The sequence below is a fragment of the Oncorhynchus mykiss genome, chromosome 25 (assembly GCF_013265735.2).
Source record: "Oncorhynchus mykiss isolate Arlee chromosome 25, USDA_OmykA_1.1, whole genome shotgun sequence".
Lineage (NCBI taxonomy): Eukaryota > Metazoa > Chordata > Actinopteri > Salmoniformes > Salmonidae > Oncorhynchus > Oncorhynchus mykiss.
In genome coordinates, this window is record NC_048589.1 from 27,782,032 (window position 1) to 27,806,472 (window position 24,441).

The 24,441-nt window shown below is 46.8% G+C and overlaps 1 protein-coding gene across 1 annotated transcript in view; it reads right to left on the reverse strand.

Moving 5' to 3' along the window:
• The window catches only part of LOC110505731 (tetratricopeptide repeat protein 7B-like), a 122,312-nt gene that overhangs the window by 49,883 nt on the left and 47,988 nt on the right, over positions 1-24,441 (reverse strand). Inside the window, 2 exon segments of the mRNA XM_036962931.1 lie at positions 5,879-5,976; positions 10,497-10,613. Coding sequence (XP_036818826.1) covers positions 5,879-5,976; positions 10,497-10,613 — 215 coding nt within the window.

Below are 24,441 nucleotides of genomic sequence, written 5' to 3' on the forward strand. Positions count from 1 at the left end.
GGATGAGTGGCGGGATTGATGTTTTAAAAGGTCCCTGAATAGATAGAGAAAGAGCACCAGGAGCTGTACCATCAAGACAGACGGCTGTATCACCAAGCAGGCTGTAGATACTGTTATCCAGTTATCTCGATAAATGGCACACACTTCAGGTGAATGAGTCCAACTAAGCCTGGATTAAACTGGTATACTCTTTAACTGGATGAGTGAAAATTGTGATCCATGCAGTTAGGAAAAAAATAGCACAAACTCTCTCACGCACACACACACACACAGCGGCCTAAAATGTTAGCTAAAAGGGCCTTCATGCAGGGTACAAAGTGCAAGGCATTGATGGAGAGCGATGTGGAGGGTGGGGCTTCAGTTCACAGCAGCACAGAAAGAATCTTCACGTTCTTAAAGAAACGGTATTCATTTCACCGGGGCTTGAGAGCACAGAGCGGCAGCAGGAATGGGGAAGATGCATAAAGATATCGACCTCCATGCACTTGTATACCAAGTTTGCTGTATAGTACATTGCTCTGTTGCTCTTTTTTTTTATTATCGTCATTAGCACATGATCCCAATTGAAGCTCCAAGACGCAGGTAATTTGATAAAATAAAAAAGTAGACTGTGTTAATTTATTGGCGCCATAATTTAAAAACTCCATGAATTGTGGTAAAACAATTCCATCATATCTGAATTCAGACATCTTTATGTACCTCCTCCACTACAAGAGGCAGTGCTCATCCACTCTTTTTGTTTTGTTTCTAGTGAAAAGAAAGTGGCCAATGCGTGTTTGCTGTCAGAGAAGCTCAAAGGAAAACTGTTAATAATCTGTGAAAGCCGAGATACACAGCAGCAAAACTGACTGGTCTCCACAATATAACAGCCAGGCGTCAGCAGTCATGGACAACATAGTCCTTTTGACTGACAGGCTCCATCTGACAGCCCGATAACTAAGGCAAATAAACCACAAAGAAAATGAGAAAAAAACAAGAAAAAAAAAACAGCTGGCCCGACTGGGACTGGTCTGACTAATGAGCGCTGCATTGTATGGTCAGGTGGAGGGAGCGTCTACGATAAGGCTGCGTATCTGGTGAACAGAATAGAGCATCCAGCCGGGGGAAACGATACTGACTCTTTAATTATGGAGCAGCCTACTCCATAGCTGGCCCAGCGAGTCAGGGAGCTCAGTGAGCTAATTGTTGAGGTGTAGCACAAAGGGTCTGAGGAAAAAAAATAAACAAAAAAACAAAACGGAGCAAAAGGTGAACTAGCGAGTAGCGAACAGGACAGCCTCCGGTACAGTCCGCACATGGTGGGTGACTGACTGACTTTAGGAGCACAGACAGACAGAGAGACAGGCAGGTGGTTGGTGGTGGTGGCAGATGGATATATTCTTTATTTTATTTATCTGTTATTTTACCAGGTAAGTTGACTGAGAACACGTTCTCATTTACAGCAACGACCTGGGGAATAGTTACAGGGGAGAGGAGGGGGATGAATGAGCCAATTGTAAACTGGGGATGATTAGGTGACCGTGATGGTTTGACGGCCAGATTGGGAATTTAGCCAGGACACTGGGGTTAACACCCCTACTCTTACGATAAGTGCCATGGGCTCTATAATGACCTCAGAGAGTCAGGACACTCGTTTAACGTCCCATCCGAAAGACGGCACCTTACACAGGGCAGTGTCCCCAATCACTGCCCAGGGGCACTGGGATATTATTTAGATCTGCACAGATTCTGACTGTGGAGGAGAGATCAGGCCAAGGCCAGAAGTCCAGCGTCTTAGTGGGCAAAGAGAAAGGGAGCGGAGGGAGAAAAGAGCTACTTACAAACTGAAAACATGGAGTAAAAACCATGATACTGATGAGTTAGCATCTGGAGGGCTGCCTTTAAAATAACAAACCAAAAACAAACAAAGAAAGAAGGAGGATTTCTGAAAAGAGAAAATAAATTAAAGAGGAGTAATTAAAGAGATACAGCCAGGAAAACTTAAAAATCATTTTCACTCAACAACAAAACTATAGCAGACTTTGGAGTCAAACATTTTGAAGGTCATTTTTAACTTCAGGGAACACTTAACACTTTTATTCATGTTATTTATGCTATTGTTACTAACTGCTAATGAAATTAGGAAATTTGATCCACATAAATACACTATCATTGCGCAAATCCAATCAATCCTAAACTGTGCCTCACCACTGCAGGTTTCTGTGGTTGCCATATTGCCATCCTTGACAAAGGTTGAAGCTGCAAGCTTTTCCTTATTTAAAGATCAAGCACATTATTATGGCAAACACAAAAACCTTGGGCCTCTAGTGCATGTGTAAATACACAATGGTTATTTGAAGTGCCCCAATCTAACCCTTTATCTAGCAGTAAACCATAAAATGGTACAACAGAAGGCAGAGGGGGGAGAGATTGTGGAACACCAAAGGACAAACGAATTACTAGAAAGAGAAAGCCAGGGGACAAAGAGAGGTAGATAAAGGAGAGAATAGGTAGTAGAGTGGCGTGTGTGTGGAGAGGGAGCATGCTTGAGCAAACGTGGGTGGGTTCAACCTGTAGACAAACCTGTAGTACAAGTGCCTGACTGGAAATTCCTCACATGTTGTATACTGTACTACCTCTGTTTACCCCAAACAACCTCCATGCCAACTGAACTGACATCTTATTTGTCTGACGTTGTCGTTATATTCTTTTGTCCTCCACTGACGGATATGATTATAGAAAAGAACCCATCTGTCTTGAGACCTAGTCGGTCAGATAGATCGATACGGTGCCCTGAGTTCACCTCTCTTTCTTTCCATTGTTCTCTCTTTCCTTCTCATATCCTCAGTGGCTGCTGACTCATTGTCTAAACCGGACAGGACGGCCAATCAGGCAGAATAGGGACTTAACGTCACCCTTTCAATGGGATGGTGACAGGCTGACAGAATCCTGTTAGGCTTGCAGGACAGGACACTCTGGCCTGACTCATACTGTTAGGCCGACCTGATTCATACAGTTAGGCTGACCTGAATCATACTGTTAGGCCGACCTGAATCATTCTGTTAGGCCGACCTGAATCATTCTGTTAGGCCGACCTGAATCATTCTGTTAGGCCGACCTGAATCATTCTGTTAGGCCGACCTGAATCATTCTGTTAGGTCGACCTGATTCATTCTGTTAGGTCGACCTGATTCATTCTGTTCGGCTGACCTGAATCATTCTGTTAGGCCGACCTGAATCATTCTGTTAGGCCGACCTGAATCATTCTGTTAGGCCGACCTGAATCATTCTGTTAGGTCGACCTGATTCATTCTGTTAGGTCGACCTGATTCATTCTGTTCGGCTGACCTGAATCATTCTGTTCGGCTGACCTGAATCATTCTGTTAGGCCGACCTGAATCATTCTGTTAGGCCGACCTGAATAGTACTGTGCTGCCTGGGTATTGTTTTCACCTTGTCCTTTCCAGCATGGTTTTCATCACTGAGTGTACAATACATTAGGAACACCTGCTCTTTCCATGACATAGACTGACCAGGTGAATACAGGTGATCCTTTATTGATGGCACCTTTTAAATCCACTTCAAATCAGTAAGACGTGGATTGTGTGTGTGTGCCAGTCAGAGGGTGGGCAAGACAAAATATTTAAGTGCCTTTGAACAAGGTATGGTAGTAGGTGCCAGGCACACCGGTTTGGGTGAGTCAAGAGCTGCAACGCTGCTGGTTTTTTCCCACTCAACAGTTTCCTGTGTGTATCAAGAATGGTCCACCACCAAAAGGACATCCAGCCAACTTAACAACTGTGGGAAGCATTGGAGTCAACATGGGCCAGCATCCCTGTGGAACGCTTTCGACACCTTGTAGAGTCTCTGCCCTGATGAATTTAGGCTTTTCTGAGGGCCAAAGGTGGTGCAACTCAATATTAGGAAGGTGTTCCTAATGTTTTGTACACTCAGTGTACATACAACACACACCATAGCCTAGACCACTACAACACAACAGCTACTGTGTATCTACGGGTTGATCTAATAAGCAGTGGAACACAGACCCAGGTTACGTCCCAAATGGCACCCTATCACCTATATAGTGCACTATGCCAGGGTCAATTGGAGTGCACTATATAGGGAATATGGTGCCATTTTGGACACAATTCCAGTGAGTTAAAAATGCACACTCAGCAAGCATTGCTGTGATTTGGCTGTGAGTCACGCACACCAAACCATGCCATTGGCCGCACATGGTGGTGGGCGGTGCAGAGGTGCATTACTATTGTTGGACTGTCGTTGAAGGCTGTGGTCACAGAAAGCATGATAGCCGCCAGCCGGCATCGGAGGATGCAGAGGGAGGTCGGCCTTGGGATGTGGAGGAGAGGAGGAGGGAGGGGCCGGTGTGAAAGAGAGCGGAAGACCCCGAGAGCGAGAAGGAGCCAATGCCAGAGACTAGAAACAACAGAAAAGTAAGCGATGACACGGATCTATAGAAAACACAGAACTGTAGTCGTTCCCTTAGCAACGTCTCACTGAAAGAAGAGAAAAATGGCAAAGCTGACTTAGAGAAACCTTTCAGTTGATCAGTGACATAATATAATACTGTATGGGGTAACACAGATATAAAAAAAGCCTTTATTGTGATAGGAAAGAAAAACTGTTGGACATATGACAAAATGAAAGTCTAAAACGAAAGCTCATACTTTGACAGGATACAGGGTGGGTCTTAGCACTGCTGACAGGAACGGAAGGGAAATACAGTACCAGTCAAAGGTACTCATGAAAGAGTTTTTCTTTCTTTCTACTATTTTCAACATTGTAGAATAATAGTGAAGACATCAAAAATATGAAATAACACACATGGAATCATGCATTAACCAAAAAAGTGTTAATCAAAATATATTGATATTTGAGATTCTTCAAAGTAGCCACCGTTTGCCTTGATGACAGCTTTGCACACTCTTGCCATTCTTAAGCTTATTACTCTAAAATGTTGTGCACAAATGTCTTAACATCCCTGTTAGTGAGCATTTCTCCTTGTCAAGATAATCCATCCACTTGACAAGTGTGGCATTACAAGAAGCTGATTAAACCGCATCAGGTGCACCTTGTGCTGGGGACAATAAAAGGCCACTCTAAAATGTGCAGTTTTGTCACATAATACAATGCCACAGACATCTCAAGTTTTGAGGGAGTGTGCAATTGCATGCTGACTGCAGGAATGTCCACTAGAGTGGTTGCCAGGGAATTTTATGTTAATTTCTCTACCATAATTTGGCAGTACATCCAACCAGCATCACAACCGCAGACCACGTGTAACCACACCAGCCCAAGACCTCCACATCCAGACCAACCACCCAAGGAACCACCCACCCAAGGGCCCACCCACCCATGGCTGCGCCCCTGCCCAGTCATGAGAAATCCATAGATTAGGGACTAATTTAATTTATTTCAGTTGGCTGATTTCCATGTATGATCTGTAACTCAGTAAAACCATTGAAATTGTTGCATGTTGGGTCTATATTTTTGTTCAGTATATGTATGTATGTATGCCTAGAATGTTATTCCTTGGCTGAATCGCCAATCAATGACTTCGCTAGCTTTGATCGCTAAGTGGCAGAGTGGTATGACCGGTATGATACTGTGTTGAGAGAGATACAGGTGTAGCTGAAGATACAGTAGTCATGAGACAGGACAGGACACACTGTGACTATAGGGGCTTGGACATGGTACTGAGGCTTTATAATTTATAATAATCAACCTGTATGTATGTCCCTTTTTCTAGGATAGCCACCATGGTAAATGGCCTGGGGTAAGATAGTGTTTTGCTTTAAGACTTACCTGCATGTATATCATTGTAAGGTACTGGTACAAAGCTATGCTTGTGAGGTACTGGTAGTGAGGTGACACCTACCCGTCTCTGGGTCACTGAAGTCAGGCAGCGTCATGGCATTTAGTGTCCATCTGTCTGCTATGGCTCTGTCCAACAGGCTGCTGCGTCGACCCGAATCACTAGGACACACAGACATACAGAATTGATGTTAAACACCAACTAGATAGCTAAGCTTCCTAAAAACCCCTCTCTGCCCATCTATCCTCTTAGAATGACAGCTGCTCAGACTAAAAACTGTGTTTTTGTGTCTAAGGTAGAGCCACGCGTACTGCATGGTATGGGTGATGAAACCGAGAGCAGTGCTCCAAGCTTAGGAGGTGGGTTAGGCACACCACCACACAAAACACACAGTGCATTCGGAAAGTATTCAGACCCCTTGACTGTTTCCACATTTTGTTACGTTACAGCCTTATTCTGAAATGGATTAAATAGTTTCCCCCTCCCCTCATCGATCTACACATAATACCCCATAATTCAAAAACTGTTACATTACATTACATTCAGCACATTTACATTAGTATTCAGACCCTTTACTCAACACTTTGTTGAAGGACCTTTGTCAGTGATTACAGTATCGAGTCTTCTTGGGTTTGACGCTACAGGCCTGGCACACCTGTATTTGACGAGTTTCTCCAAATCTTCTCTGCAGATCCTCACAAGCTCTGTCAGGTTGGATGGGGAGTGTCGCTACACAGTCATTTTCAGGTCTCTCCAGAGAGGCTGGTTCACTCAAGGACATTCAGAGACTTGTCCTGAAGCCACTCCTGAGTTGTCTTGGCTGTGTGCTTAGGGTCGTTGTCCTGTTGGAAGGTGAACCTTTGCCCCAGTCTGAGTGCTCTGGAGCTCTCTGTACTTTGCTCTGTTCATCTTTGCCTCGATCCTGACTAGTCTCACAGTCCCTGCTGCTGAAAACAAACCATTCCCACAGTATGATGCTGCCGCCACCATGCTTCCCCGTAGGGATGGTGCCAGGTTTCCTCCAGACGGGACGGTTGGTAGACAGGCCAAAGAGTTCAATCTTAGTTTCATCAGACCTGAGAATTTTGTTTCTCGGAGTCAGAGTCCTTTCGGTGTCTTATGGCAAACTCTAAGCGGGCTGTCATGTGCCTTTTACTGAGATGTGGCTTCCGTCTGACTACTCTACCATAAAGGCCTGATTGGTGCTTCCGCAGATATGGTTGTCCTTCTTGGAAGGTTCTCCCATCTCCACAGAGGAACTCTGAAGCTCTGTCAGAGTGACCATCAGGTTCTTGGTCACCTCCCTGACTAAGGCCCTTCTCCAACGATTGCTTAGTTTTTCGGGGCGGCCAGATCTAGGAAGAGTCTTGGTCTTCTTCAAATTAAGAATGATGGAGGCCACTGTGATCTTGGGAAACTTCAACGCTGCAGAAATGTTTTGGTACCCTTCCCCAGATCTGTGCCTCGACACAATCCTGTCTCGGAGCTCTACGGACAATTCCTTTGATGGCTCATGGCTTGGTTTTTGCTCTGACATGCACTGTCAAATGTGGGACCTTATATAGACAGGTGTGTGCCTTTCCAAATCATGTCCAATCAATTGAATTCACCATTTACCATTTCCAATCATTTACCATGACCAATCAAGTTGCAGAAACATCTCAAGGATAATCAATGGAAACAGGATGCACCTGAGCTCAATTTCGAGTGTCATAGCAAAGGGTCTGAATACTTATGTAAATAAGGTATTTCTGTTTTTTGTTTTTTTATACATTTGCAAAAAATGTCTAAAATATGTTTTCGCTCTGTCAATATGGGTAATTGTGTGTAGATTGATAGTCACAGAGATGGAGAGATCCCCTAGTCAAATGTCAATGTGACAATGAAACATTATGATGCATTGGTCTGGTGCACTGTGTGGATTATTGGTTCCTATCAGGACCTACCGCGTCTTTCTCCTCAAATCAGTCATATCCAGGAAATCAGAGCCATGAGAGAAACAAGATTATAGAGTTCAGTTATTTTCTGTTGTTTGATCTGGCCGGTATATTTGAACTGCACAGACGGGAAGGTGCTACGCACGCTGAGGCAGTATCGCTCAAAACACGAGACACACAAACCGCCATAAAACAGAGCTCCGGACCAACTTTAACACGCCAATGCTTCATCTACCGGAATATTCCCCCTCCTGTAGGTTTTGTCTGAAGTAAATGCTATCTCACGTTCTATAATGAGCTGCTCCTGCATCCTGTATACATTGCAGACAGATTATGCAGTATAGGAATAAGGCTACAGTAGCCCTGGACTGGGTCTAGTCTCATGCTGTGCGTGTGTGTGTTGGTGCTGTGACTGTTGGTCTCAGTGGAATAACATTCTCCAGTTTAACAAGAGGCTGACATGATGTGAGGGACTGATCTGTCCCCACTCTGACTCTCTCTCCGCAGCATTGTTGCTATTAGCTGCAGACAGGATGCGTTCCAAATGGCACTCTATCCATTTTGTATGACAGGAGCCCATAGGGGTGTGTAGTGCATTAAATAGGGAATAGGGTGCCATTTGGGATGCATTGAGGGAGCCACTGGAGGAACCAGGGTTATGTCTAGATGGGATTCAGCAACAGTAAGGAAGTGAGTTGAGTTATGTAATACTCATGTAATACTTATGTCATATAGCACAATCAATCAATCAATCAATGCAAGTGTATTTATAAAGACCTTTTTACATCAACAGGAATCACAAAGTTATTTACAGTCGTGGCCAAAAGTTTTGAGAATGGCACAAATATTAATTTTCACAAAGTTAGCTGCTTCTGTGTCTTTAGATATTTTTGTCAGATGTTACAATGGAATACTAAAGTATGATTACAAGCACTTCATAAATGTCAAAGGATTATATTGACAATTAAATGAAGTTGATGCAAAGAGTCAATATTTGCAGTGTTGACCCTTCTGTCAATTAACTTCTGGGCCACATGCTGACTGATGGCAGCCCATTTTTGATTAATCAGTGCTTGGAGTTTGTCAGAATTTGTGGGTTTTGTTTGTCCACCTGCCTCTTGAGGATTGACCACAAATTCTCAATGGGATTAAGGTCTGAGGAGTTTCCTGGCCATGGACCCAAAATATTGATGTTTTGTTCCCCTAGCCACTTAGTTATCACTTTTGCCTTATGGCAAGGTGCTGCATCATGCTGGAAAAGGCTTTGTTCGTCACCAAACTGTTCCTGGATGGTTGGGAGAAGTTGCTCTAGGAGGATGTGTTGGTACCATTCTTTATTCATGGCTGTGTTCTTAGGCAAAATTGTAAGTGAGCCCACTCCCTTGGCTGAGAAGCAACCCCACACATGAATGGTCTCAGGAGGCTTTACTGTTGGCATGACACAGGACTAATGGTAGCGCTCACCTTGTCTTCTCCGGACAAGCTTTTTTCCGGATGCCTCAAACAATCGGAAAGGGGATTAATCACAGAAAATGACTTCACCCCAGTCCTCAGCAGTCCAATCCCTGTACCTTTTGCAGAATATCAGTCTGTCCCTCATGTTTTTCCTGGAGATAAGTGGCTTCTTTGCTGCCCTTCTTGACACCAGGCCATCCTCCAAAAGTCTTTGCCTCACTGTGCATGCAGATGCACTCACACCTGCCTGCTGCCATTCCTGAGCAAGCTCTGTACTGGTGGTGCCCCGATCCCGCAGCTGAATCAACTTCAGGAGACGGTCCTGGCACTTGCTGGACTTTCTTGGGCGCCCTGAAGTCTTCTTCACAACAATTGAACCGCTCTCCTTGAAGTTCTTGATGATCCGATAAATGGTTGATTTTGTTGCAATCTTACTGGCAGCAATATCCTTGCCTGTGAAGCCTTTTTGTGCAAAGCAATGATGACGGCACGTGTTTCCTTGCAGGAAACCATGGTTGACAGAGGAAGAACAATGATTCCAAGCACCACCCTCCTTTTGAAGCTTCTAGTCTGTTATTTGAACTCAATCAGCATGACAGAGTGATCTCCAGCATTGTCCTCGTCAACACTCACACCTATGTTAACGAGAGAATCACTGACATGATGTCAGCTGGTCCTTTTGTGGATGCAGTGGAAATGTTTTTGGGGGATTCAGTTAATTTGCATGGCAAAGAGGGACTTTGCAATTAATTGTAATTCATCTGATCACTCTTCATGACATTCTGGAGTATATGCAATTTGCCATCATACAAACTGAGGCAGCAGACTTTGTGAAAATTCATATTTATGTCATTCTCAAAACTTTTGGCCATGACTATACAGTCCTCTCATCTCAGGCCTGTGAATCTTTATGTACAGTATAGCTTCAGTGGATTCTTTAAAGCATATTAAAAAGCCATGGATATAATCAGGGAAGCAGTGCTGCTCTCTCTCATCATAGTTAATACCAGCCTTTTGTAGGAGATGAGGCTAAAGTTGGAGCTTAATGTTCACACAGGAGATTGAGATCATGGACATTTGGCCCCAGACTCCCTCACTCCTTCTTGTCTGACATTCCAAAAGACTACATTTTGTGTGTGTGAGGCATAACATTCCTGAAGGAGGCTTAAAATACTGCAGTTTGCAATGGTATGGTGTCCAACAAATTTGACTGCTATCATCTTACACATTTCAGTTCTATTTAGTGGACAGAACATTTTACCAGTGTAATGGGTACTACTATACTGTACCTGGGGTTGGTGAGGTTGTAACAGGACTTCCAGATCTGTAGCATGTGTTTGCAGGTGAGCAGAGCCTCCTCAGGTCCTTGACACAATGTCTCCAGCTTCACCTTGGTGAATAACAGACTGCAGGCAAACACATGGGAAACGCACAGTTTAAAACACAGGAACACATCACATTAAAACAAAAGACACAACACATTAACACAGAAGACACAACACATAAGACACAACACATTAACACAGAAGACACAACACATTAACACAGAAGACAACAGTGTGAGGTTGCAGACAGAGGAAAGCATCCTCCCCCTGCTACAAACTCACACTACATATTCAATGAGGAGTACTAGAATCTCTAGGATGCCTGGGAGTAGGGGGTGCATTCACCAAGAACTCTCCACTCAGAGAATAGAAGTGTTTAAAACTTCTTGCATCGAGCAAACCCGTATCCGGGAGCGTAATCATAGCCTCAAGCTCATTACCATAACGCAACGTTAACTATTCATGAAAATCGCAAATGAAATGAAATAAATATATCCACTCACAAGCTTAGCCTTTTGTTAATAACACTGTCATCTCAGATTTTCAAAATATGCTTTTCAACCATAGCTACACAAGCATTTGTTTAAGAGTATTGATAGCTAGCATAGCATTAAGCCTAGCATTCAGCAGTCAACATTTTCACAAAAACAAGAAAAGCATTCAAATAAAATAATTTACCTTTGAAGAACTTCGGATGTTTTCAATGAGGAGACTCAGTTAGATAGCAAATGTTCATTTTTTCCAAAAAGATTATTTGTGTAGGAGAAATCGCTCCGTTTTGTTCATCACGTTTGGCTAAGAAAAAACCCAGAAAATTCTGTCATTACAACGCCAAACTTTTTTCCAAATTAACTCCATAATATCGACAGAAACATGGCAAACGTTGTTTAGAATCAATCCTCAAGGTGTTTTCACATATCTATTCGATGATAAATCATTTGTGGCAGTTGGGTTTCTCCTCGGAAGCAAACAGAAAAATACACGCAGCTGGAGATTACGCAATAATTGCGACGGAGGACACCAAGCGACCACCATACATACATATGTAGTGTAAAATGGTCAATCTTCCAATGATATGCCTACAAATACGTCACAATGCTGTCGACACTATGGGGAAACGACAGAAAGTCTAAGCTCATTCGTGACCTATTCACAGCCATATAAGGACTCATTGAAACACAGCGCCTTCAAAATCTGGGGCACTTCCTGTTTGAAATTTCATATTGGTTTCGCCAGTAGCATCAGTTCTGTGGCACTCACAGACAATATCTTTGCAGATTTGGAAACGGCAGAGTGTTTTCTTTCCAAAGCTGTCAATTATATGCATAGTCGAGCATCTTTTCGTGACAAAATATCTTGTTTAAAACGGGAACGTATTTTTATCCAAAAATTAAAAGAGCGCCCCCTATATCCAAAAGCCTAGATGAACGCCAATCTGAGCAGAGAGAGAGATAGAGAAAGAAAGAGAGACACAGCAGAGAGAGAGAGATAGAGCAGAGAGATAGAGAAAAGCTAATGGGAGAATAAAGTTTTCATTCATAGAACCCCCTCATCCACCCTTCTGCTCTCCTCCCTCCCAGCCTAGTGTGTTCCTCCCAGCGCAGCCTAGTGGAATAAATGACAATCTATTAATCTATACTGAACAAAAATACACATGCAACCATTTCAGCGATTTTAATGAGTTACAGTTCAATTGAAATAAATTAATTAGGCCCTAATCTATGGTTATCACGACTGGGCAGGGCGTAACCAGGGTGGAATTTGAATGGCATAGGCCCATCCACTTGGGAGCCAAGCCTAGCCAATAAGAATGAGTTTTTCCCCACAAAAGGGTTTTATTACAGGCATAAATAATCCTCTCAGCACTTGATATGCCACACCTGTCAGATGGATTGGCAAAGGAGAAATGCTTTCTAACAGGGATGTACAGTGCCTTGCAAAAGTATTCATCCCCCTTGGCATTTTTCCTATTTTGTTGCATTACAACCTGTAATTTAAATGGATTTTTATTTGGATTTCATGTAATGGACCTACACAAACTAGTTCAAAGTGGTGAAGTGAAATGAAAAAAAAAAAATACTTATAAAAAATATATATGCAACAATAGAGTGGTTTAAGGGGAAACATTTAAATGTATTGGAATGGCCTAGTCAAAGCCCAGACCTTAATCCAATTGAGAACCTGTGTTATTACTTAAAGATTGCTTTACACAAGCAGAACCCACCCAATTTGAAGGAGCTGGAGCAGTTTTGCCTTGAAGAATGGGCAAACATCCCAGTGGCTAGATGTGACAAGCTTATAGAGACATATCCCAAGAGACTTGCAGATGTAATTGCTGAGAAAGGTGGCTCTACAAAGTATTGATTTTTGGGGGTGTGAATAGTTATGCAAGCTCAAATTTTCTGCTTTTTTGTCTTATTCCTTGTTTGTTTCACAATAAAACATATTTACCATCTTCAAAGTGGCAAGCATGTTGTGTAAATCAAATGTTACAACCCCCCCCCCCCCCCCCCCCCCCCCAAATCTATTTAATTCCAGGTTGTAAGGCAACAAAATAGGAAAAATGCCAAGGGGTTGAATACTTTCGCAAGCCACTGTAAACAAATGTATGCACAACATTTGAGAAATAACATTTTTGTGCATATGGAAAATTGCTGGGATCTTTTATTTCAGCTCATGAAACATGGGACCAACACTTTACATGTTGCGTTTATATTTTTGTTCAGTATAAGTAGTGCCCATTCAAACATCACATTACCATCACCTTTCATCTCTTCCTCATCCCAATATACAGTACCAGCTACTGTGTGTGTGTTATGGATGTACTATGTGTATGAATGTGCAACAAACCACATGCCTTGAATCTTCTCTGCAATGTTATCACACAAATAATAACAGTACACTCTTTTTACACACATATTCACAGCATCCACCCTCAGCCTCATGTTTTTACAAGTGCACACACACAGGCATGCGCGCGCGCACACACACACACACACACACACACACACACACACACCACTCTCCCACAGGGAAAGCTGAAGCTCAATCAAGCTTGTGAAAAAAAAAACGTGTTATTTTTCATGTTGTGTAAGTGGCTAAGGCAGAGAGAGCGGCACAGCAGCCAACACTGTGGTGTTCTGAGGGTACAGCAGCCAACACTGTGGTGTTCTGAGGGCACAGCAGCCAACACTGTGGTGTTCTGAGGGTACAGCAGCCAACACTGTGGTGCCCTGAGGGTACAGCAGCCAACACTGTGGTGCCCTGAGGGTACAGCAGCCAACACTGTGGTGTTCTGAGGGTACAGCAGCCAACACTGTGGTGCCCTGAGGGCACAGCAGCCAACACTGTGGTGCCCTGAGGGTACAGCAGCCAACACTGTGGTGCCCTGAGGGTACAGCAGGCTAAATCGATTATAAATTGAGAAATTCAAAACACTGTAAACAAACAGAGCAGGGATTTTTTTTTTTAAGTATCTCAGGATTACACAGAGACAGAGGTGTGAGAGGGAGACAGAGGTGTCAGACACCGGAGAGGAGGAGAGGAGATGGGGAGGAGGAGATTGAGAAGAGGAGATAGTGAGGAGGAGAGGAGATGAGGAGAGTAGATGGGGAGGAGGAGAGGAGATGGGGAGGGGGAAAAGGAGATGGGGATGAGGAGATGGGGATGAGGAGAGTAGATGGGGAGGAGGAGAGGAGATTGAGAGGGGGAGAGGAGATGGGGAGGAGGAAGGGAGATGGGGGTGAGGAGAGGAGATGGGGAGGACTAGAGGCGATTCAGAAGAGGAGATGGTGAGGAGGAGATTGAGAAGAGGAGAGGAAATGGGGAGGAGGAGAGGCGATTGAGAAGAGGAGATTGAGGAGGGGAGATTGCGAGGGGGCAAAGGAGATTGGGGGGACGCTTTATCTGGACACGATTCGTCAGGACCTCCAACAGCCGAAGCTAAGTAGTAACATTAACATGATGCCTTCTAATTGCAGTCGCTGTACTCGCCTTACGGCGAGGATAGCAGTGCTACAAGCCCAGCTTCAGACGCAATTGTTAGGCAAGGGTCATTTCAGTGTAGGAAAGGATGAAACAGCGTCTGTGCCACCAGTAAGTACAGATAGTAGTATAAATCCCTGGCACAGTCCCCGCAGCCGGACAACTTTTTCACGGTTTCTGGAAGGAAATGCTGTAGGAACGCTCAACCGGTGTCGCTCATTCAGCCGACAGAAACTTTCAACCGGTTTTCCCCATTAAGCAGCGGGTCGGAGTCAGAGGCTGACTCTTCTCTGGTCTCTACTCCTCCCGTTACGGGGTCTGAGACGCCGAAGCTTCCCACCATTAGCTCTGACAAATTGAAAACTCTAGTCATTGGCGACTCCATTACCCGCAGTATTAGACTTAAAACAAATCATCCAGCGATCATACACTGTTTACCAGGGGGCAGGGCTACCGACGTTAAGGCTAATCTGAAGATGGTGCTGGCTAAAGCTAAAACTGGCGAGTGTAGAGAGTATAGAGATATTGTTATCCACGTCGGCACCAACGATGTTAGGATGAAACAGTCAAGAGATCACCAAGCGCAACATAGCTTCTGCGTGTAAATCAGCTAGAAAGATGTGTCGGCATCGAGTAATTGTCTCTGGCCCCCTCCCAGTTAGGGGGAGTGATGAGCTCTACAGCAGAGTCTCACAACTCAATCGCTGGTTGAAAACTGTTTTCTGCCCCTCCCAAAAGATAGAATTTGTAGATAATTGGCCCTCTTTCTGGGACTCACCCACAAACAGGACCAAGCCTGACCTGCTGAGGTGTCACGGACTCCATCCTAGCTGGAGGGGTGCTCTCATCTTATCTACCAACATAGACAGGGCTCTAACTCCTCTAGCTCCGCAATGAAATAGGGTGCAGGCCAGGCAGCAGGCTGTTAGCCAGCCTGCCAGCATAGTGGAGTCTGCCACTAGCACAGTCAGTGTAGTCAGCTCAGCTATCACCATTGAGACCGTGTCTGTGCCTCGACCTAGGTTGGGCAAAACAAAACATGGCGGTGTTCGCCTTAGCAATCTCACTAGGATAAAGACCACCTCCATTCCTGTCATTATTGAAAGAGATCATGATACCTCACATCTCAAAATAGGGCTACTTAATGTTAGATCCCTTACTTCAAAGGCAATTATAGTCAATGAACTAATCACTGATCATAATCTTGATGTGATTGGCCTGACTGAAACATGGCTTAAGCCTGATGAATTTACTGTGTTAAATGAGGCCTCACCTCCTGGCTACACTAGTGACCATATCCCCCGTGCATCCCGCAAAGGCGGAGGTGTTGCTAACATTTACGATAGAAAATTTCAATTTACAAAAAAAATAAATGACGTTTTCGTCTTTTGAGCTTCTAGTCATGAAATCTATGCAGCCTACTCAATCACATTTTATAGCTACTGTTCACAGGCCTCCTGGGCCATATACAGCGTTCCTCACTGAGTTCCCTGAATTCCTATCGGACCTTGTAGTCATAGCAGATAATATTCTAATCTTTGGTGACTTTAATATTCACATGGAAAAGTCCACAGACCCACTCCAAAAGGCTTTCGGAGCCATCATCGACTCAGTGGGTTTTGTCCAACATGTCTCTGGACCCACCCACTGTCACAGTCATACGCTGGACCTAGTTTTGTCCCATGGAATAAATGTTGTGGATCTTAATGTTTTTCCTCATAATCCTGGACTATCGGACCACCATTTTATTACGTTTGCAATTGCAACAAATAATCTGCTCAGACCCCAACCAAGGAACATCAAAAGTCGTGCTATAAATTCACAGACAACACAAAGATTCCTTGATGTCCTTCCAGATTCCCTCTGTCTACCCAAGGACGCCAGAGGACAAAAATCAGTTAACCACCTAACTGAGGAACTCAATTTAACCTTGCGCAATACCCTAGATGCAGTTGCACCCCTAAAAACTAAAAACATTTCTCATAAGAAACTAGCTCCCTGCTACACAGAAAATACCCGAGCTCTGAATCAAGCTTCCAGAAAATTGGAACGGAAATGGCGCCACACCAAACTGGAAGTCTTCCGACTAGCTTGGAAAGACAGTACTGTGCAGTACCGAAGAGCCCTTACTGCTGCTCGATCATCCTATTTTTCTAACTTAATTGAGGAAAATAAGAACAATCCGAAATTCCTTTTTGATACTGTCGCAAAGCTAACTAAAAAGCAGCATTCCCCAAGAGAGGATGACTTTCACTTTAGCAGTGATAAATTCATGAACTTCTTTGAGGAAAAGATTATGATCATTAGAAAGCAAATTACGGACTCCTCTTTAAATCTGCGTATTCCTTCAAAGCTCAGTTGTCCTGAGTCTGCACAACTCTGCCAGGACCTAGGATCAAGAGAGACACTCAAGTGTTTTAGTACTATATCTCTTGACACAATGATGAAAATAATCATGGCCGCTAAACCTTCAAGCTGCATACTGGACCCTATTCCAACTAAACTACTGAAAGAGCTGCTTCCTGTGCTTGGCCCTCCTATGTTGAACATAATAAACGGCTCTCTATCCACCGGATGTGTACCAAACTCACTAAAAGTGGCAGTAATAAAGCCTCTCTTGAAAAAGCCAAACCTTGACCCAGAAAATATAAAAAACTATCGGCCTATATCGAATTTTCCACTCCTCTCAAAAATTTTAGAAAAGGCTGTTGCGCAGCAACTCACTGCCTTCCTGAAGACAAACAATGTATACGAAATGCTTCAGTCTGGTTTTAGACCCCATCATAGCACTGAGACGGCACTTGTGAAGGTGGTAAATTACATTTTAATGGCATCGGACCGAGGCTCTGCATCTGTCCTCGTGCTCCTAGACCTTAGTGCTGCTTTCGATACCATCGATCACCACATTCTTTTGGAGGGATTGGAAAGCCAAATTGGTCTACACGGACAAGTTCTGGCCTGGTTTAGATCTTATCTGTCGGAAAGATATCAGTTTGTCTCTGTGAATGGTTTGTCCTCTGACAAATCAACTGGAAATTTCGGTGTTCCTCAAGGTTCCGTTTTAGGACCACTATTGTTTTCACTATATATTTTACCTCTTGGGGATGTTATTCGAAAACATAATGTTAACTTTCACTGCTATGCGGATGACACACAGCTGTACATTTCAATGAAACATGGTGAAGCCCCAAAATTGCCCTTGCTAGAAGCATGTGTTTCAGACATAAGGAAGTGGATGGCTGCAAACTTTCTACTTTTAAACTCGGACAACAGAGATGCTTGTTCTAGGTCCCAAGAAACAAAGAGATCTTCTGTTGAATCTGACAATTAATCTTAATGGTTGTACAGTCGTCTCAAATAAAACTGTGAAGGACCTCGGCGTTACTCTGGACCCTGATCTCTCTTTTGAAGAACATATCAAGACCATTTCAAGGACAGTTTTTTTCCATCTATGTAACATTGCAAAAATCAGAAACTTTCTGTTCAAAAATGATGCAGAAAAATTAATCCATGCTTTTGTCACTTCTAGGTTAGACTACTGCAATGCTCTACTTTCCGGCTACCCGGATAAAGCATATTACTCCAGTGCTAGCCTCTCTACACTGGCTTCCTATCAAAGCAAGGGCTGATTTCAAGGTTTTATTGCTAACCTACAAAGCATTACATGGGCTTGCTCCTACCTATCTCTTTGATTTGGTCCTGCCGTACATACCTACACGTACGCTACGGTCACACGACGCAGGCCTCCTAATTGTCCCTAGAATTTCTAAGCAAACAGCTGGAGGCAGGGCTTTCTCCTATAGAGCTCCATTTTTATGGAAAGGTCTGCCTACCCATGTCAGAGACGCAAACTCGGTCTCAACCTTTAAGTCTTTACTGAAGACTCATCTCTTCAGTGGGTCATATGATTGAGTGTAGTCTGGCCCAGGAGTGGGAGGTGAACGGAAAGGCTCTGGAGCAACGAACTGCCCTTGCTGTCTCTGCCTGGCCGGTTCCCCTCTTTCCACTGGGATTCTCTGCCTCTAACCCTATTACAGGGGCTGAGTCACTGGCTTACTGGGGCTCTCTCATGCCGTCCCTGGAGGGGGTGTGTCACCTGAGTGGGTTGATTCACTGATGTGGTCATCCTGTCTGGGTTGGCACCCCCCCCCCCCTTCCCCCCCTTGGGTTGTGCCGTGGCGGAGGTCTTTCTGGGCTATACTCAGCCTTGTCTCAGGATGGTGAGTTGGTGGTTGAAGATATCCCTCTAGTGGTGTGGGGGCTGTGCTTTGGCAAAGTGGGTGGGGTTATATCCTTCCTGTTTGGCCCTGTCCGGGGGTGTCCTCGGATGGGGCCACAGTGTCTCCTGACCCCTCCTGTCTCAGCCTCCAGTATTTATGCTGCAGTAGTTTGTGTCGGGGGGCTAGGGTCAGTTTGTTATATCTGGAGTACTTCTCCTGTCCTATTCGGTGTCCTGTGTGAATCTAAGTGTGCGTTCTCTAATTCTCTCCTTCTCTCTTTCTTTCTCTCGGAGGACCTGAGCCCTAGGACCATGCCCCAGGAATACCTGACATGATGACTCCTTGCTGTCCCCAGTCCACCTGGCCGTGCTGCTGCTCCAGTTTCAACTGTTCTGCCTTATTATTATTCGACCATGCTGGTCATTTATGAACATTTGAACATCTTGGCCATGTTCTGTTATAATCTCCACCCGGCACAGCCAGAAGAGGACTGGCCACCCCACATAGCCTGGTTCCGCTCTAGGTTTCTTCCTAGGTTTTGGCCTTTCTAGGGAGTTTTTCCTAGCCACCGTGCTTCTACACCTGCATTGCTTGCTGTTTGGGGTTTTAGGCTGGGTTTCTGTACAGCACTTTGAGATATCAGCTGATGTACTAAGGGCTATATAAATACATTTGATTTAATTTGATTTGAAGAAAGGCAATTGAGAAGAGGAGATGGGGAGGAGGAGAGGAAATGGGGAGGAGGAGAGGAGATGGGGAGGAGGAGATTGAGAAGAGGAGAGGAAAAGGAGATGGGGATGAGGAGATGGGGATGAGGAGAGTAGATGGGGAGGAGGAGAAGAGATGGGGAGGGCGAAAAGGAGATGGGGATGAGGAGATGGGGAGGGGGAAAAGGAGATGGGGATGAGGAGAGGAGATGGGGGGGAGTAGAGGCGATTCAGAAGAGGAGATGGTGAGGAGGAGATTGAGAAGAGGAGAGGAAATGGGGAGGCGGAGAGGCGATTGAGAAGAGGAGATGGTGAGGAGGAGATTGAGAAGAGGAGATTGAGGAGAGGAGATTGCGAGGGGGCAAAGGAGATTGGGGGGAGAGGAGATGGGGAGGAGAGGAAATAGGGATGAGGAGATGGGGAGGAAGAGAGGCAATTGAGAAGAGATGGGGAGGAGGAGAGGAAATGGGAAGGAGGAGAGGAGATGGGGAGGAGGAGAGGAGATGGGGAGGAGGAGAGGAGATGGGGAGGAGGAGAGGAGATGGGGAGGAGGAGAAGAGATGGGGAGGAGGAGAAGAGATGGGGAGGAGGAGAAGAGATGGGGAGGAGGAGAAGAGATGGGGAGGAGGAGAAGAGATGGGGAGGAGGAGAGGAGATGGGGAGGAGGAGAGGAGATTGAGAAGAGGAGATGGGGACAAGGAGAGGAAATGGGAAGGAGGAGAGGAGATGGGGAGGATGAGAGGAGATGGGGAGGAGGGGAGGAGATGGGGAGGAGGAAAGGCGATTCAGAAGAGATGGTGAGATGGTGAGGAGGAGATTGAGAAGAGGAAATGGGGAGGAAAAGAGGAGATGGGGAAGAGCAGAGGAGATGGTGAGGAGGAGATTGAGAAGAGGAGAGGAAATGGGGAGGAGGAGAGGCGATTGAGAAGAGGAGATGATGAGGAGGAGAGGAGATGGGGAGGAGGAGAGGAGATGGTGAGGAGGAGAGGCGATTGAGAAGAGGAGATGATGAGGAGGAGATTGAGAAGAGGAGACTGAGGAGAGGAGATTGGGAGGGGGCAAAGGAGATTGGGAGGAGAGGAGATGGGGAGGAGGAGAGGAGATGGGGAGGAGGAGAGGAGATGGGGAGGAGGAGAAGAGATGGGGAGGAGGGGAGGAGCTGGGGAGGAGGAGAGGAAATGGGAAGGAGGAGAGGGGATGGGGAGGAGGAGAGGAGATGGGGGGGAGGAGAGGAGAAGGGGAGGAGAAGAGATGGGGAGGAGTAGAGGAGATGGGGAGGATGAGATTAGATGGGGACAAGGAGAGGAGATGGGGAGGAGGGGAGGAGATGAGGAGAAGGAGAGGCGATTGAGAAGAGGAGATGGGGAGAACGAGAGGAAATGGGAAGGAGGAGAGGAGATGGGGAGGATGAGAGGAGATGGGGACAAGGAGAGGAGATGGGGAGGAGGGGAGGAGATGGGGAGGAGGAAAGGCGATTTAGAAGAGATGGTGAGGAGGAGATTGAGAAGAGGAGAGGAAATGGGGAGGAGGAGAGGAGATGGGGAGGAGGAGAGGCGATTGAGAAGAGGAGATGATGAGGAGGAGAGGAGATGGGGAGGAGGAGAGGCAATTGAGAAGAGATGGGGAGGAGGAGAGGAAATGGGAAGGAGGAGAGGAGATGGGGAGGAGGAGAGGAGATGGGGAGGAGGAGAGGAGATGGGGAGGAGGAGAGGAGATGGGGAGGAGGAGAAGAGATGGGGAGGAGGAGAAGAGATGGGGAGGAGGAGAAGAGATGGGGAGGAGGAGAAGAGATGGGGAGGAGGAGAAGAGATGGGGAGGAGGAGAAGAGATGGGGAGGAGGAGAGGAGATGGGGAGGAGGAGAGGAGATTGAGAAGAGGAGATGGGGACAAGGAGAGGAAATGGGAAGGAGGAGAGGAGATGGGGAGGATGAGAGGAGATGGGGAGGAGGGGAGGAGATGGGGAGGAGGAAAGGCGATTCAGAAGAGATGGTGAGATGGTGAGGAGGAGATTGAGAAGAGGAAATGGGGAGGAAAAGAGGAGATGGGGAAGAGCAGAGGAGATGGTGAGGAGGAGATTGAGAAGAGGAGAGGAAATGGGGAGGAGGAGAGGCGATTGAGAAGAGGAGATGATGAGGAGGAGAGGAGATGGGGAGGAGGAGAGGAGATGGTGAGGAGGAGAGGCGATTGAGAAGAGGAGATGATGAGGAGGAGATTGAGAAGAGGAGACTGAGGAGAGGAGATTGGGAGGGGGCAAAGGAGATTGGGAGGAGAGGAGATGGGGAGGAGGAGAGGAGATGGGGAGGAGGAGAGGAGATGGGGAGGAGGAGAAGAGATGGGGAGGAGGGGAGGAGCTGGGGAGGAGGAGAGGAAATGGGAAGGAGGAGAGGGGATGGGGAGGAGGAGAGGAGATGGGGGGGAGGAGAGGAGAAGGGGAGGAGAAGAGATGGGGAGGAGTAGAGGAGATGGGGAGGATGAGATTAGATGGGGACAAGGAGAGGAGATGGGGAGGAGGGGAGGAGATGAGGAGAAGGAGAGGCGATTGAGAAGAGGAGATGGGGAGAACGAGAGGAAATGGGAAGGAGGAGAGGAGATGGGGAGGATGAGAGGAGATGGGGACAAGGAGAGGAGATGGGGAGGAGGGGAGGAGATGGGGAGGAGGAAAGGCGATTTAGAAGAGATGGTGAGGAGGAGATTGAGAAGAGGAGAGGAAATGGGGAGGAGGAGAGGAGATGGGGAGGAGGAGAGGCGATTGAGAAGAGGAGATGATGAGGAGGAGAGGAGATGGGGAGGAGGAGAGGAGATGGTGAGGAGGAGATTGAGGAAATGGGGAGGAGGAGAGGAGGAGAGGCGATTGAGAAGAGGAGATGATGAGGAGGAGAAGAGATGGGGAGGAGGGGAGGAGCTGGGGAGGAGGAGAGGAAATGGGAAGGAGGAGAGGGGATGGGGAGGAGGAGAGGAAATGGGGGGAGGAGAGGAGAAGGGGAGGAGAAGAGATGGGGAGGAGTAGAGGAGATGGGGAGGATGAGAGGAGATGGGAACAAGGAGAGGAGATGGGGAGGAGGGGAGGAGATGAGAAGGAGAGGCGATTGAGAAGAGGAGATGGGGAGAAGGAGAGGAAATGGGAAGGAGGAGAGGAGATGGGGAGGATGAGAGGAGATGGGGACAAGAAGAGGAGATGGGGAGGAGGGGAGGAGATGGGGAGGAGGAGATTGAGAAGAGGAAATGGGGAGGAAAAGAGGAGATGGGGAAGAGGAGAGGAGATGGTGAGGAGGAGATTGAGAAAAGGAGAGGAAATGGGGAGGAGGAGAGGCGATTGAAAAGAGGAGATGATGAGGATGAGAGGAGATGGGGAGGAGGAGAGGAGATAGTGAGGAGGAGATTGAGAAGAGGAGAGGAAATGGGGAGGAGGAGAGGGGATGGGGAGGAGGAGAGGAGATGGGGGAGGAGAGGAGAAGGGGAGGAGAAGAGATGGGGAGGAGTAGAGAAGATGGGGAGGATGAGAGGAGATGGGGACAAGGAGAGGAGATGGGGAGGAGGGGAGGAGATGAGGAGAAGGAGAGGCGATTGAGAAGAGGAGATGGGGTGAAGGAGAGGAAATGGGGAGGAGGAGAGGAGGTGGGGAAGAGGAGAGGCGATTGAGAAGAGGAGATGATGAGGAGGAGATTGAGAAGAGGAGACTGAGGAGAGGAGATTGGGAGGGGGCAAAGGAGATTGGGAGGAGAAGAGATTGGGAGGGGGCAAAGGAGATTGGGAGGAGAGGAGATGGGGAGGAGGAGAGGAGATGGGGAGGAGGAGAAGAGATGGGGAGGAGGGGAGGAGATGGGGAAGAGGAAAGGAAATGGGAAGGAGGAGAGGAGATGGGGAGGAGGAGAGGAGATGGGGAGGAGGAGAGGAGATGGGGGAGGAGAGGAGAAGGGAAGGAGAAGAGATGGGGAGGAGGAGAGGAGATGGGGAGGAGGAGATTGAGAAGAGGAGAGGAAATGGGGAGGAGGGGAGGAGAGGCGATTGAGAAGAGGAGATGATGAGGAGGAGATTGAGAAGAGGAGACTGAGGAGAGGAGGCGAGGGGGCAAAGGAGATTGGGAGGAGAAGAGATTGGGAGGGGGCAAAGGAGATTGGGAGGAGAGGAGATGGGGAGGAGGAGAGGCGATTGAGAAGAGGAGATGATGAGGAGGAGAGGAGATGGGGAGGAGGAGAGGCAATTGAGAAGAGATGGGGAGGAGGAGAGGAAATGGGAAGGAGGAGAGGAGATGGGGAGGAGGAGAGGAGATGGGGAGGAGGAGAGGAGATGGGGAGGAGGAGAGGAGATGGGGAGGAGGAGAAGAGATGGGGAGGAGGAGAAGAGATGGGGAGGAGGAGAAGAGATGGGGAGGAGGAGAAGAGATGGGGAGGAGGAGAAGAGATGGGGAGGAGGAGAAGAGATGGGGAGGAGGAGAGGAGATGGGGAGGAGGAGAGGAGATTGAGAAGAGGAGATGGGGACAAGGAGAGGAAATGGGAAGGAGGAGAGGAGATGGGGAGGATGAGAGGAGATGGGGAGGAGGGGAGGAGATGGGGAGGAGGAAAGGCGATTCAGAAGAGATGGTGAGATGGTGAGGAGGAGATTGAGAAGAGGAAATGGGGAGGAAAAGAGGAGATGGGGAAGAGCAGAGGAGATGGTGAGGAGGAGATTGAGAAGAGGAGAGGAAATGGGGAGGAGGAGAGGCGATTGAGAAGAGGAGATGATGAGGAGGAGAGGAGATGGGGAGGAGGAGAGGAGATGGTGAGGAGGAGAGGCGATTGAGAAGAGGAGATGATGAGGAGGAGATTGAGAAGAGGAGACTGAGGAGAGGAGATTGGGAGGGGGCAAAGGAGATTGGGAGGAGAGGAGATGGGGAGGAGGAGAGGAGATGGGGAGGAGGAGAGGAGATGGGGAGGAGGAGAAGAGATGGGGAGGAGGGGAGGAGCTGGGGAGGAGGAGAGGAAATGGGAAGGAGGAGAGGGGATGGGGAGGAGGAGAGG